Here is a 15,455-nt window from a genome sequence, read left to right as displayed (position 1 = left end):
TCAAATTACTTAAAACTAGGGGATTACATATTGATTTTTTTTTTAATTAAACTAAGGAGAATTTATAGCTATACATATGCACAAGGGAATAGTATAATTTTCGTAAGATTAGGGGGGTCATTTAGTTTTTATGGCAATATGGTTTGACATTTTTAGCAGGGAGATTTTTGAAGCAAATCATTTTTAACTAAGGGGGACAATTTTTATATTTATCTTGAAACTAGGAATAACTAGAGGGCGTGATTTAATTTTGATTTGGGGAGATTAATTAGAATTGTTTTTGTGGTAATGGAGCTGGTCATTTTCAATGAGAATATATAATATAATAGTTAGAACTAGAAGAGACAGAAAGAGCTAAATGCTTTGGAGAGCAATTTGGGGTAAGGGGTGATACTGCTGGGTATAAGAGTCAGGGGAGGGTGGGTGGACAAAGATGGCAGGGAAGAAAGTTATTAACTTTCCATTTCAGGCATCGGGATGTAGGCTCGGGTGGCCTTCATCAAGAAGAATTATGTACAGGGAGGCCGGGTGTTCTTCCTCGAGTCGGCAGAAGTTCCTCCAGACGGCTCAAATGCGGATCAGAAAGAGTTCGAGTTGCGCGTGAGATGTTCGTAGGTCCCGTGTTTGTTGGCTCATTCAACAGAGATTTTTTGTGTCGCCTTGGAGTCCCATCAAACCTTCGTAGGTGTATGGTACAGGTGGAAGAGAGCGTTTCTTAGAATGATAGGAAATTAGAAGGGGCAGTTAAATTTTTATATTGATGATTTTTACGAAGGTGTATATAAGGGACATATAGAGGACATCTCGGCTTGCCAGCACATCTCGAACCGGGACGTTGGGTGGTCTTCCTCGAGCCCGGAGGGTGTCCATAAGCCGAAACCTGGCGAAACTGTACTCGGTGCACGCCCAGACAATGTGCTCGATATCGTGATAGCCGTTGCCACAAGCGCAGATACCACTTTCCACGAACCCAATACGCCGGAGATGTGCATCCAGCGTATTATGGTTTGCCATGAGTCAGGACATCACACGAATGAAGTCACGACCCACATCCATACCCTTGAACCAAGGTTTCGTCGATACCTTAGGGACTATCGAATGTAGCCACCTTCCTAGCTCCCCATTGCTCCACGAGGTATGCCAACTTTCGAGGGTTCTCTGATGAGTAAAACTGAGAAATTCGTGGAAGCAAATTGGTTACTTGAAAATTATAAAATATTGTTCATGTATTCGTGAACTCGTTCATAATTCCTAATATAATAATCACGACTGATCATTCACGCTTGTCAAATAGTTCACAAAATCATAAAATATTATTCAAAAATTTATGAACAGGTTCATGATTCTTAATACATGAATCACGATCTATTTTGACTGCTTGTAACATTTAGAAGATATCTTGATCATTTTCCATTTCGTGCAACTCTACACATGGTAATGAAATGTTCATGTAAACTATTTCACAACTCCATGCTAGCTACTGGTAATAAGTGAGAGCAGCAGATATTAGAAAACTCTTAGGACCTTGAACATCGTCATTCATTTGATAAAGTTCATTCAATGTGATGTCCGGACCGAAAACGAAAACTGCGCTGAGCAAAAAAAATACATTATACAACCACCAATCGTATTCGTGATTGACTTTTTAAAACAAAATATCGCGGATCAGTCACACCTTTATGATTCAGTTCACATTGTCACGTATAGTAATTAGAAAATAGCACATCACGATAAGACGAAGAGAAATTACGAATATCTGCTGATATCATGAACATGAGTCAAATGACTGCACGTATCAAATTCGAAAGTGGGCTCAAGAATAAAGTATCACGATAATGTGCATATAAATTACGAAAATTGTGACTAAGATCCTGAAATTATGCACATAAATCTCACCAATCGTAACCAAAATATCAAAAATCACGTCTTAGACCCGGAAGTCATGAGCACAAGTTGCTCTACTTGTGAGCAAAATGTCACGATAAGAGGTATAGAAATTACGGAAATCGTGACTAACATCCTGAAACCGTGAACATAAATCATACTTCTCTGCCAGTAAAATCTGATACAAAACTCGTGAATAAAATATCACGATAAAGTGAATATAAATTACGAAACTCATGACTAAATTTCTGAAATCGTGAACTTCGCTTAAATATCGGCTCTTTTAGTTAATACGGTTTATACAATCCAATGTATCCCCACATTGTAAACAAAAATCATAACAAAAACCAAACAAGCCCAGAGAACAATCTCAGTAACCCAACCAAATATTGGAATATAACGTCTTGGGGGGAACTAGGTTTTTGAACAAACAAATAGGTTCATGAATATGAGGTTTCCAATTCATGATTTTAGGAACTTGGTCACAATTTTCGTAAATCGGTCAGTTCACGAAATCGTGGTTTTTTGTTCATGAATTTGTGAACGGATTTGGCCCTTTTTTACCAGGTATTTCATCTGACGTTTATGGTCATAAAGTGCAAGGCTGTTACGGTTGCGCAGATTTCATGATTTTTTCGGATTTGGAGCGTTGTATGTTCTCTATATCAGCCATCGCGCGGATTTGGCGCGAATTCAATTTTCAACAGTGTTCTATTTAATCTGAATTTCTCCTAACATGTTAATTTTTCATTTTTCTAGGATAAATTTATACTAGTAACTTTCACTCCAATCGCTGGGAACACTAATCCCTTAAAGAAACGAGTTGTGGTTATGAAAATGAAACTGAGACTCTGTTATGCCACTTTGTAACTGTTTTGGGTGGTTATGAATAATATGGACAAAGTTCCAGTTATGATTTTTTAAATTAAAATTATTTGCAAATGTTGAAAAAAGACTGGTAATATATCGAGCGTTCTGCGTTTTCTTCTTATTTGGATTCAACTCTGCATATTTAGAATCGGTGCGCTGTTTTTTTTTTATCGGTGAAGTGGTCGGTTATAGAAGCTTTTGGCAGCAATCCATTCACAAAGCTTTTATCTTGAAACCTTATGCAAGATTGATGTATTCTCGAACTGTGACGCGATGGAACAATTAACGAATAAATTTTGTCTAAAAGTAATGAAATCATGACATTGTCCGGTACGAGGATTGCAAAATAATTGCAAATAACCCAACCATCGACTGTAAAGTTCAGAAACATTTCAAAGAACGTTTGCTTCCCAGAAGGTGTAATGAAGGCGATGTTGTGGTCAACAAACTGCACAGTTCGAATAATGCGCATTCGGAAAGATTTTAGAGCCGAATCGTAAAGCGAAAAAGTATGGCGAAAATGTGGGTGAGAAAATTGTATGAACGGATGCTGACCAAATCAAGCGGACGCATCCTGATGGACGATGCAGCGCGTGTCAAATTGGATTTCAAACAGCTTTCGAGACAAAAGTTTTATGTAAGTTTCTTGTTTCGGTAGATAACTTGGGCGGTAACTTGTTGATCTGCTAGGGAATCTGCAGCTGTGGTCGGAGGACATCGATTTTCATGGCAACCAACCATAGTTTGAAATTGGTGTTCTTTTTCACTATAAGCTTCTTTTTCTTCCATAGTAGGCATATCATGCATATGTCTGTTCAGCCTGCAACCAACAATAAAGGCTCGATTCCTTAGAAATGTTGTACATTCAAATGCGTGTGTTTGCTTTACCATTCTTTCAATCAAATAATTTTCTAAGGATAAAACAATGGTAATAAAATGTTATTTAGCGAGAAAAACTGGAACAAATGATCGTTATTTCGAAGGAATCTACGCATTTTTCTGTTGATGTCGCTCTTCATCCGGTGCACACCTTCTTCAGTCACAATCGTGGCCTGCTGATTCCACGAATTCTTCGTTCCGAATTCATAGTGTTATCTGTCACAAAACACTAGTTTTCTTGTCAAAGGAACAGATTCCTTGCCAAATCATAGTTTTTTCGAATAGCGAATCCGCGAAAAATTTCAAAATCTGATTCATGCTTTTCAAATTCTTTTGTCGTGCATTCATGACTACGACTAACTTTTCAATATAGAGCCACTTCTAAGATTTTCGGAAAAAATAGGAGAGAAAGTTTTTGAAGTTTAGTAGCTGTCATTGTATTGAACGGAATTATATTATGTTTGCGCTAATCAGTTGGAAATTTTTTTACATTTTTTTACATTTTACATTAAATTTTCAAAGCATGTATAATTACTATGCATAGCGCCCAAAAACCCGAAATTTGATCACCTATTTCAGCCAAAGCCACTTGTAGCGACCAAACTGGAAAGCGTAGAAAGTAAAGGTTGTCAAACCTAGAAGTTGCAACTTTATTTCCTACAAGGTTCGAATTATGTCTGACTTACGTGAGCAGACAAGGACAGCATCCATGTGGCTTTTCGAGAGTTCGTGCATTAACACCGGAGAAAGGGTTTTTTACGGAAGCCAGCGACTCTCACTGCGGACACAATAGTATCAAACGGCGAAACGGCTCATAATCAACCAGTAGTGTGACTGCGAGCTACCATTGCATTACTACTTCGCCAACTGCATTGACGCTACAACGTACGAGCACCAGTCTACTGCCTGAAAATTAGTAGTATTAGTATCAGCCGTTAGTAATATTGCCACCGAGCACCGTCTTCTAGAGCTTGAGCTTGAGCTTGTACGACCACCCCTGGCTGCTACTTCATTATTGATCTGGACTACCTGAAGTTGCACAGGGAATCATTAGATAATTATGTTTGGGAGTAGCATAACATCAATGTACAACTCTTGGTAATCCTAAAGTGCTTTTTGATTAATACCGGCGCCGGTCAGGCCCGAACGTAGATCGCGGAAGGAAAGGGAAGAAAAGTTAGTCCGATACTTGCTTTTGCTAGAGGCCGTATTACTACTGCGCACTCCACAAGTATCACGGGAGGAGGAATTTGTTAGTAGTATGGCTCTACTATCTGGACTAGAATGTCGATCCATCAACTCATGGACCAGGGACCAACCGCTTTACATCCCTTCCGAAGGAAGACGTGACCATAGATTTTTTCACCTCAGAAAAATTTCAACGACCTCGGTTGGAATTGAACCCAGGCCAACTGGAATGAGTGGCGGCTACGCTTACCACTCAACCACCGGCGCCGTCCCCATGTTAACCAACCATCTTCTCAATATTTAACTGTTTACTATCAGAACGTCGGAGGTACGCGAACTAAAATGAATGACTTTTTCCTTGCACTTACAAACTCTGAATAACGATACTGTCGTGAGGTCAAACAACGGGAGATAACTGTTCTCATATTTCTTGCCTAAACGCAAGTCTAAGTCTATTGATGACATTTGGCCCTTGGACCGGCAACGACTGGGTGCTATCAGCCTTATGCCGGTAGCAGCAGAATGAGAGAGTGCGAACGAATCTAGGCGTGAAAATCCTACCGTAAATATGAAAGTTGATCTGAGATCAGTCCCAATACGATTCTAGTCTGACTGGTGTTGATGATCCAGGGTCGGTAGATACTGAAAATGCAAAATGCATTTCCGAATCTAATTTCAAGTTCCGTTACTGCTAACAATCCCGTGTATCAGTTTAGCAATACCTTGCATTTCCTTCACTGATCGTTAACCCTTTCACGTCCAACTTTTTTCTCGTGCATGTAGGATTTCAAAACTATTTTTTCTTGAAAACGCTGGGGTCAAAAAACACGAAAAGCCTTTTTTCATAAAGATAGATGATTCGCAGTGCTAGAAGCTGCTCAATTTTTACCTTCCAATACTCAATACAATTCTCCTAGAACATTTACAATAGTCCAATTGCGTGGAAAACGTAGCCAAAGACAGTCCAAACTAATAAGTTCTATCAGTTTTCACTAATATTGCAACATAACGAAGATATATGAAAAAATATTTTTTTCGTCGTCAACGTAAACTGTCCCTGGCAGCACTGCTCCATTGGAATCCAATCAGACTAATTGCAATAACTTCAGTTCTAGAGCGGATCCTTGAAACTGTTAATACTCAAAGGAAAGGCAATAGTCAAATTTATTAGCCTTATTTATTTTTGTGAGCAAATCTTGCCTCAATCAAAAGTTATAGCAGTTAAAAATATTGATATCCACAAACAATATGGGCATGAATGGGCATAATATCACTTGTATACGCGTATTTCAAAGCAATCTGACATAAAGAATAGGAAATGTTTTCCTTGATTTTTGACATTTCGCGCTATCATAACGATTTTTCTATATTCCGTGTTATCATTCTGTGTTTTTCAAGCTAACGAAAGTATCGTAGAGAAGTAATACCAAAACCTGTCCAAATCCTGTTGCCAAAAACAGTGAGCATGAGCATGAGCATGAGCATGATGACCACACAATTCGTAGTTGCTACTCCGTGATTGACCAGAACAAGCGAAATTGCACAGAGAATCAATGGATGAGGCCTGGGAGTAGCTACCCATCCTCAATGTGCACGTTTCGAGAGTCCTATTCTTTGAAATGTCAATAACGGCGCCGGGCACGTCCTTACAGTCATCGGGGAAGGAAAGGAATGTTAGTGTAACAAACGTTGTTATGGAGACCGTGTATACCTCTGCATCTCCACGTTTGCTACGGGAAGGAGTTTTTGTTAGTAGGATGGGGTAAAGAGTTAGATAAAATCTGGATTCACCTTGATAAGTGATGCGATTTATGTCACTCTCAGAACTGTTATCATGTGTTTATTGCTCTGGACAGCTGACCCTCGGGAGTGTTGCTTGTGTTTAATTGAATCACGATCACGACGCGAACGACTTTATTATTCCATGCTTATGCATTCCGGCGAAACATGTCATTCCAAGAACAATACGATACAATGACAAGCGATTACCTTTACTGCCTTGAGTCATTTATCCAAAAAGATATGATAATACCTTGAAGGGTTCGTAAGACAAGCATTATTTATCGTGTGTAACCTTTGGTATTTATTATTATAATAAATTAAATGACAATTATGTATTTATTTATTTATCCATAAATGGTTCGATAAGATGTAGACTCTTCTTTTATTATTATTCGTGCGTGTTATGCTAACTGTAGTAAATTTTGAGCGGTACAAAATAAGGACCTAGTACCTGAATTGACCGAATTTTTATGCCGAATACCACCGATGACGAGTGCGTGTTTTTATACTAATAACTAATACAAGACTATAGAACGAACTAGAAACTAATTCACTAATTTAAAACCACCGTATGCTAAAACCAGAAAAAGCCCAGAATGAAAGAAATAAAACGACTCCTTATTTGCCCCTTGACAAAAGAATTGAGCTTTAATATTATTATGCTTATTCAACAGTCATCATTTCACTCAATCAAGATCATGCGCATTAGGGTGGGGCAAAATGATCGTTTTTTCAGCACAGCACTTTTTTGGTTCCTTTTGGGGTCCCAAACAACTGTGCAAAATTTGGGGTCGATTGGTGTTGACCCGGCGTAGCGCATTGCGTTTGAAATTTGTATGGAGATTAGTATGGGAAAACCTACATTTTTGCATTTTTAATTCTACAGACTACAATTATTCCTGTAGTGTGCCAACAAATAGATAGAAGTATAGTCCAGGGTATGCTGAACAACTTTGCCGAAGGATGTATGGTGTTAGAATATCTCTAAGCCAAGTTATAGCTGTTCAAAGTTCGATACATCGAATTAAATGCCAAAAATCATTTTTATTGCCAACACTGCCGGTGTATCAATGGTATTTCATATAGCATTCTAAAATAACATTATATATTTTAGTGTTACCACATTGTTATGTTTGAATGAATTATTCAAAAGCCTCAATTTCATGAGCGTAGGTAGTTGAGCAATAGGGCGTAGTGAGGGGTGAGAGGGGGGGGGGACTTTAATAGGTAGAAATTCGAACTGAAATGTTGTCGAGTTGGAATGTTCAGACGAATTATTTCAAAACATTTACACAATATCCTACGCATAATAGTAACGTTGAAATAAAACATACTGTATCCTTTTGCCTTGACTTTTATCAATAGAAGTTACGTTACAGACTGAATCAACTGATGTCGAGTTGATATGTCAGAGGATTATATTTCGGTTTAATACGCATTATGATTTGATAGCATGCTCATTTCTATGCTGTTCGATCACGAGGCGTGAAGCTAATTTCTGGATTTCAACATGAAATCCACCAGATCCCTACAACAATTTTTGCTTCAGGTGATCGAACAGCATCGAAATGAGCATCCCATCAAATCATAGTGTCTATTAAACTTAAATATAATCAATGCAATCCTCTGACATATCAACTCGGCATCAGTTGATTCAGTCTGTAACGTAACTTCTATTGATAAAAGTCAAGGCAAAGGGATACAGTATGTTTTATTTCATCGTTACTATTATGCGTAGGACATTGTGTAATTGTTTTGAAATAATTCATCTGAACATTCCAACTCGACAACATTTCAGTTCGAATTTCTACATATTAAAGTATTCCCTTATCCCCCCTCACCCCTCACTACGCCCTATTGCTCAACTACCTACGCTCATGAAATTGATCTAAGGCTTTTGAATAATTCATTCAAACATAACAATGTGGTAACACTAAAATATATAATGTTATTTTAGAATGCTATATGAAATACCATTGATACACCGGCAGTGTTGGCAATAAAAATGATTTTTGGCATTTAATTCGATGTATCGAACTTTGAACAGCTATAACTTGGCTTAGAGATATTCTAACACCATACATCCTTCGGCAAAGTTGTTCAGCATACCCTGGACTATACTTCTATCTATTTGTTGGCACACTACAGGAATAATTGTAGTCTGTAGAATTAAAAATGCAAAAATGTAGGTTTTCCCATACTAATCTCCATACAAATTTCAAACGCAATGCGCTACGCCGGGTCAACACCAATCGACCCCAAATTTTGCACAGTTGTTTGGGACCCCAAAAGGAACCAAAAAAGTGCTGTGCTCGGTTGATGTGGCTATGATTACGTTTTTCCATATAACAATGCCCCACCCTAATGCGCATTTCCTGTGCACATCAAATACCCCGCGAATCAGTTCCATAGTTCGTTCAACAGACACCAACAAAACTCTCCCACAGCGCCCTCAAATCAACGAACACCCAAAACCACGTACAAGATATGTACAACCTCTAAAACAACAAAAAACGACGCGCACGAAAATAGCTTCCACATACAATAAACAAACGAATAAAATAAAAATGTCAATAATCATAAACAATTTATGCAATAAAATATCAATTGTCACACAAACAAAGATATAGCAAGTTGCTCGGTTAGATTGAGTAGGCCTACACTGAGTCCAAATTAAAAAAGAAGGATTAAAAAAAAGTTGCGAGACATTTCATTGGTTATAAAACCATTTGGTACGAATAGGGTAATTTGGGGAGAGATGCCGCACACCTCCCAAAATCGATCCCGCATCAAAGCAAACCACTCAATATTTGATCAACCCTATCAATTGCGACAAGTCTCCAAAAAACTGTCAAATGGCTTCTTTTCATGAAAAAACTCATCAAATTTCCATGAACACTCTTTCAAAAAAAAGTCACGCCGCATCATGGTCACAAACTGAAAAATGGTGAACAAAAGCACTTCTAGCCATCGTTGATGTTCCTGTGATTAGGGGTCTTCAGCCGTGTTTCATGAAGGTCGATTACACCTATAAACCGGCCAGTACCTTCATCCCTCTTAAGGGGGCAACACCATTTCTAGAAACACCCTATTATTCAACATTTTAGAAGTATTCTTCTCCCGCAACCCCGTGTAACGGTCAAGTTGGAGCAACCCAATTAAGGGCACTATCCATCTATATGTCTGTACGAGCGACATATTGGTAGGAGTTCCTTAAAAGCAGTTTCCGGTTGCTTCCTCCAACAATGCACTATAACCTTGGCCCGCTCTTGAAAGATTCATTCTAAAAAGCATCAACTCAACGAAATTTACTAAAATTAGTGCCTGAAACCTTAAAGAACAAACCGAAGTAACTAATACTCAGATACATATCGCCCGCTCAAACATATAGATAAATAAAACCACATTCCTATATGTCACTGTGTTGGGTCCGTTAGTTTGTGGATTTACCTTATAAACAATCTACACCTGACGCAAATGATCATTTAATGACATTTCGAGGTGAAAAAAACACATTCCAGCTACGTATCCTCCGCCATCGAGTGCGGCATCTCACCCGCAATTTTGATGCGGCATCTCTCATGATCAGAATGCCCTCCAAAAGGCTCCAGCCATTCGAACGACACACGATCTACCAAAAAAAATCGAACAATTAAAAAAAAACGAAACCCAATCTGGCACTGAAAAACCCTCGGCACTCCATGATGTAACTGGACGCACACAATCATCAACAAAACTTTTGTGAATCAATAATAAGGACCATTCCACGGCCGGGATCTCCAGTGTTGTAACTCTTCGAAAGACAAACTCACAATATCATATTATAAATCCTGTTGCCAAAAACAGTGATCCGATAAATTACGCAGATAAAATTTGCTTATCTTGTCAATACTCCCACGGTTGGTTTACTGGAGTTTAAGTTGCCTTCGTTTAGAAACCATAGGATACTCTCGGTAGCTGGCTACCCAGAGTTTAAAAAAAACACCTCAAAAACTAAACAAAACCTTTTCTTCTTCCAGTGATCGTGTACTCGGAGATTAACTAGACAACTACATAATAACCTATACTTTACTGGTCGCATCGTTTGCTTGGAGCGAAACCTAAATCTTATACCTTTCAAAACCTCCAGCTTCGTGAGACCTATTGAAGTCTATGGAGTCTAATGAAACGTCGTCCTTCCGTTAAGTTAAGTTAACACATCGTGAGAGCAACAAATTCCTCTCAATCGCACCTGGATTACACCAAGTAAAAGCTCTTTTATACATTAAGGGGACCTTCTCCTGGCTTCGGCGGAAAATCAAGCAATATTTGAGATTTTTTTTGCGGAAAAAAGAAAAAAATATACTTCTGTGTTTGATCTTTTATTCGTTATTTATCGAAAACTAAATTATGATTTTTTCCGAGTTTCAAAATTTTGTTTAAAAATAATAAATAATTAATTTTTCATGCCAATGACAAAAAAGTATATACTTCCACAACATTTTGAATTAAGGAAATAAGATCAATAGAACAAGACCTTGACGATAGCAGAAAAACACGGTTTCGAGAAAAACGCCATTTTGATCTTTCGACAAAGAAAATCATTTTCTAATTATCGATAAATAACGAATAAAAGCTCAAAAGCAGAAGTTCGTATATTTTGTAATTTTTCCACATAAAATTCTCAAATACTGCATTGATTTTCAGAGCTTCAGAGAAGTCTGTTTATGTCTCACTTAAAGCCCACCAGCAGATAATGACGGAAAATGGAGGCTCATGGATGAAAAGGGAGAATTGCATTGCTGGGTGGATTAAACAAGATTTTTACATAAGAATCAGTTTTCTTAATTTTCAGTTCAGATACACCTCCTCTTCGGTTTGACCATCTCTAGTTGCACACCACTCGACCGACTAACCAAAGCTCTAAACCAATATCGCAAACATTTAGCTCGTACTTTCACACATGCTTCGCCGGAAATTTATACTACTTATTACTAAACTTTTTTCCCCGAACTCTTTCTCTCCTCACAACAGGTGGCTCCCCGGAATCGCACTACTGCTGCTATGGCTGTGCTGTTCGCAGCCGGTAACTTCATCGGAGCTGGGACTGTTTGGTGGTCAAGGGATTAGAGGTGAGTACTGATGGGTACGGGCATGTAGGTGAAAGGTAGTGATTCTAATTTGAATTTTATTCCAGCCAACTTGGTTTACGAGCGTAAATATGACTCAAACATGGGTCCACACTACATGTAACCCGACCATAGCGGATTTGAAACAATTTTGGAATAATTATTCATCTGGGACTAATATAATTTCTGTACCAATTGGAATACCCTTGGTTCTTTACTACTTCTCTTTATTCAACGAATTGTCAACAATGCTGTTATTTTATTTAAATCGTCAGTTCTAGCAAATCTTTAAACAGAATATGAAATATGTGCTAATCCAACCATTTGTTGCAACTCGATGGCAATCTACATATCAGAACATTACTAGAATACATTACATTACATTACTCTCACAGACAAGGAATCATGAAGCGTCGCAGCTGAACAATTTAGCATTATTTTGATATCATGGTCGTAGTAGTTAATGGGAATTTGCTGTGTGGCTGCAATCTTCAATCCGTAACTCCGGAACCGGAAGTTCAATCAATAAAAAATTAAATAGCAACCGGTGGGAAGGTTGTACCTTTCATTTGAGACTACGTTTGTGCAGCCATTTCTGTGAAACAGAAGTGATATTTTTTCCACATACACACATACATAAATACACACAGACATTTTCCGATCTCGACGAACTGCGTCGAATGGTACATGATACACGGCCCTCCGAGCCGGTATTAGGTTGGCGATTTTCAGAGTAATTGCTTAACCTTTGTACACGAGAGAAGCAAAAAGTTATCCGGAAAAAGGGTGGACGTATAAATGGGGGACACAATATAGTACAGTGTTTCCCACTACCACACCACCATATACACGGGGCAATAAACCTGAATAAAGGTTTTAAATGGGGGCCAAGTTGAACACAATTTTTCCTACGCACACTACAAAGCGTTCAATTCTTGTATTTACTCAAAGAAAGTTTCTTGAGCCTTAAGCTCAGAAGTCGTTTGTTTGTCCCCAAATTCTTCTTGTAAACGATTTGCTTTTCCATAAATTTAAATGTAAAGGTTGCTCAATACCAACCCGGCTGGATAATACTATGCTCCTATCATATGTAAATGCATCGTATACAGAGCTTCCAAAACCAACGAATGTAAAAATAGTTCTTTTCTCCATAAATTTTGTCAACTTTTCCCTCAGATAAACGGTTTGAGGAAATAGGCATCGTACTTTTGTCTCCGAAATAACGTTAAGCCAGTCTAGGTTAGCGCAACAAAAATATGCCATTGATTATTCTACCATCCGACCGGGTGCCTCTACTACTATATATCTGCAGTGGAATTTACATTTATCTTGGCAATACTTGAGAGCTGAAGTTCTCTGCTCGTACTCTCCTAATAAATACGTGCCTGGGAAAACAAACAGCACCCAACCACAGAGAACAGACGTCTATCTTGTGCGCTCAAGTTGTGTAAGAATTAACAATATTTTCAAAGGTGCGCTACTGAGTTTGATCAAATTGACAGCTGATCACAGAGGGTTTCCAAAATGGCCGACATTATTACGCCTCTAATTGGGATAAGCAGCTGGAGTCGGGCATTCGTTCAAATGTTTACACAAGTATTACAAACTGATTAGTTCGAACATGAATGTCGGTTCTCTGTGACACAACGAAGTACCTCAACCAGACCTCGGTTGATTTCGCACCCATCGAATGAAAACATCATCCGGAAGGCTCGTTAGATTACCCGCTACACTCTGCTGGGATAAACAAATGCAAAGTAGGCTTGCCATTCGATGCTAACCGGCGTTGCTCATCGCAGAATCGGAAGTCAGCACAGCTGCTACTTTCATAATGGAAGACTACTCAAAGGCAAATTTCCATTTCCGTGTCAATTGTGTGAGTTGTTTTTTTTTATTTTGCTCAACGCAAAGTGAGAAAAAAAGGGATCAAAGACCATTTCCTCGCTTGTCTCGGAAACGTGTTTCAACCTTTACACTCACTGTTGCATTTTTAATCTGCTAATAGCAGCGCCTAATTGTCACCTTCCCAGGGGCACTCAACTTCCTTTCTGTGTTAATCCTTTGAAAAGCACCATTTGAGGAAATCATCCAACCATCTCCGACATCGCCCATCAAATTGACAACGTTCATGTGTGTACTAGTTGGATAGACTAGTCGTCCTTTCATAGCTGATTTCCTGGCATCGCATGACACTGCACCGCCTGCACATATGCCATCTGTGCACTGCTGTCGCGCCTGCCATTGTTCCCCCCGCGTGAAGCACTGATGTTTGAAAGTTGGGGGGGGGCCGACATAGGCACATTCCGTTGCTAAACCCAAGCACACAGCAGCTGGTGAGTAGGCACACAATTGGATATCGGGTAGGGTGGCGATGGTGATGACGAAGAAGTGCACATCCACCAAGTGACTCTTGGGCGATTATCTACCCTTGTGCTCGAGTAAACATTTGGCAGGCCGGGCGTAGAGAATTCCACCAGTCCTGTTGTATGTAGGTAGGTGTAGGTGCAGCGGAAACAGAATTTTCCCATTGACTGAAGAGGAAAAGTTGGGCTTAGACTTCACCGCTTTACAGTCAACTACAACGTCAGTTAGGGGATGTACAGTGCAGGGCAATTGACGGGGTCTTGAACTGTGGGTTTATGGTGACAGTACACGGAGAAAAAAACGTAAAGAGTATGAGAACTGTAGTACAATGCACGAGTTAATTCGTCGTTTTCTGCAAGTGAATCAAACTCATGCAGTTGCTTTTGTTTGTTCCACGAATTGAAAATATGATGACTTAGATGACAGTATCTTGAATGCTAATTTTTGTATTCACAACCCAAATTATTATTCAAGACACAAACTTGTCAAGACCTTCGTCTTGGTTAAATAACAAATTTGATATACAATACGAGTGGCATTCGCAAGTATAACGAAGATCTTTACGTTTATGGTTTTAACCTTCTCATCTAGCAATATTTGTATTGGCCTTGCTTGACATGCACAGGTGAAGCGAAACGCGTCAATAATACGGAGAACTTAGATGTACACAAATTATTTCAGTGTTAAAGGGAAGGGCAGAAGTATAAACATTCTCAATGTTCGTATTTTAAACCTCACATATCTCATTAGGCAAAGCCCGACAAATAGGGACAGATCAGGGGCGGCGAAACACTTTACGCCCGAGTGGGTAGAAAGCATAGGGTGAGGGGTCCATTAGTAAGGATTTTTTCCGTTTTCGCAATGCACACGCTTACATTACATTCACATTAAATCACGTTCGTTTATGCAAATGGAATTGTGGTACATCGATGGTTTCAAATGTGTGTAGTGCGAGATACATGCGTTGCACATCTAATTTTTTTGAAATGGTTCAAAATTTCGAGTGGGTAATTACCCACTCGGTTATTTTCGAGTGGGTAGTACTACCAATACTACCCACGCTTTCCGCCGGCCCTGGGACAGATATAATAGAAAAGGAAATTGAGACAAAACTCGTCTAACTTAAAATAAGTGCGTTATAGTAAACTGTCAAAATTGACTTTGACGTGAAAATTACTGACCAACTGGACATGCTCGAGCACAGATCACGGCGGTAATGGAAAGAGAAATCTTTTCTCTTTTGTTTACTGTGGTTGTCTCTGCTTGACAAGAATCGGTTCATCCTTGCTTTTTACTTAAAGTAAATTTTGACAGTTGGCTGTAGTTTCCTTATCCCAAGTTAGTAAAGATTTTTTATATGTTAAAATTTGGTTATTTGAA

At 38.9% G+C, this 15,455-nt stretch overlaps 1 protein-coding gene across 11 annotated transcripts in view; it reads left to right on the top strand.

The window, feature by feature from the left end:
* Positions 1-15,455, top strand: part of LOC131690758 (collagen alpha-1(XVIII) chain) — a 1,092,580-nt gene that overhangs the window by 389,927 nt on the left and 687,198 nt on the right. For all 11 annotated transcript variants that reach the window (XM_058976747.1, XM_058976742.1, XM_058976748.1 and 8 more), the window contains exon 4: positions 11,617-11,714. In XM_058976747.1, coding sequence (XP_058832730.1) covers positions 11,617-11,714 — 98 coding nt within the window. The remainder of the gene's footprint in view (positions 1-11,616; positions 11,715-15,455) is intronic.

This window comes from Topomyia yanbarensis, chromosome 3 (genome assembly GCF_030247195.1).
Source record: "Topomyia yanbarensis strain Yona2022 chromosome 3, ASM3024719v1, whole genome shotgun sequence".
NCBI classification, from domain to species: domain Eukaryota; kingdom Metazoa; phylum Arthropoda; class Insecta; order Diptera; family Culicidae; genus Topomyia; species Topomyia yanbarensis.
Note: the sequence above shows the minus strand (reverse complement) of the source record. Positions and strands in the feature narration are given on the sequence as shown.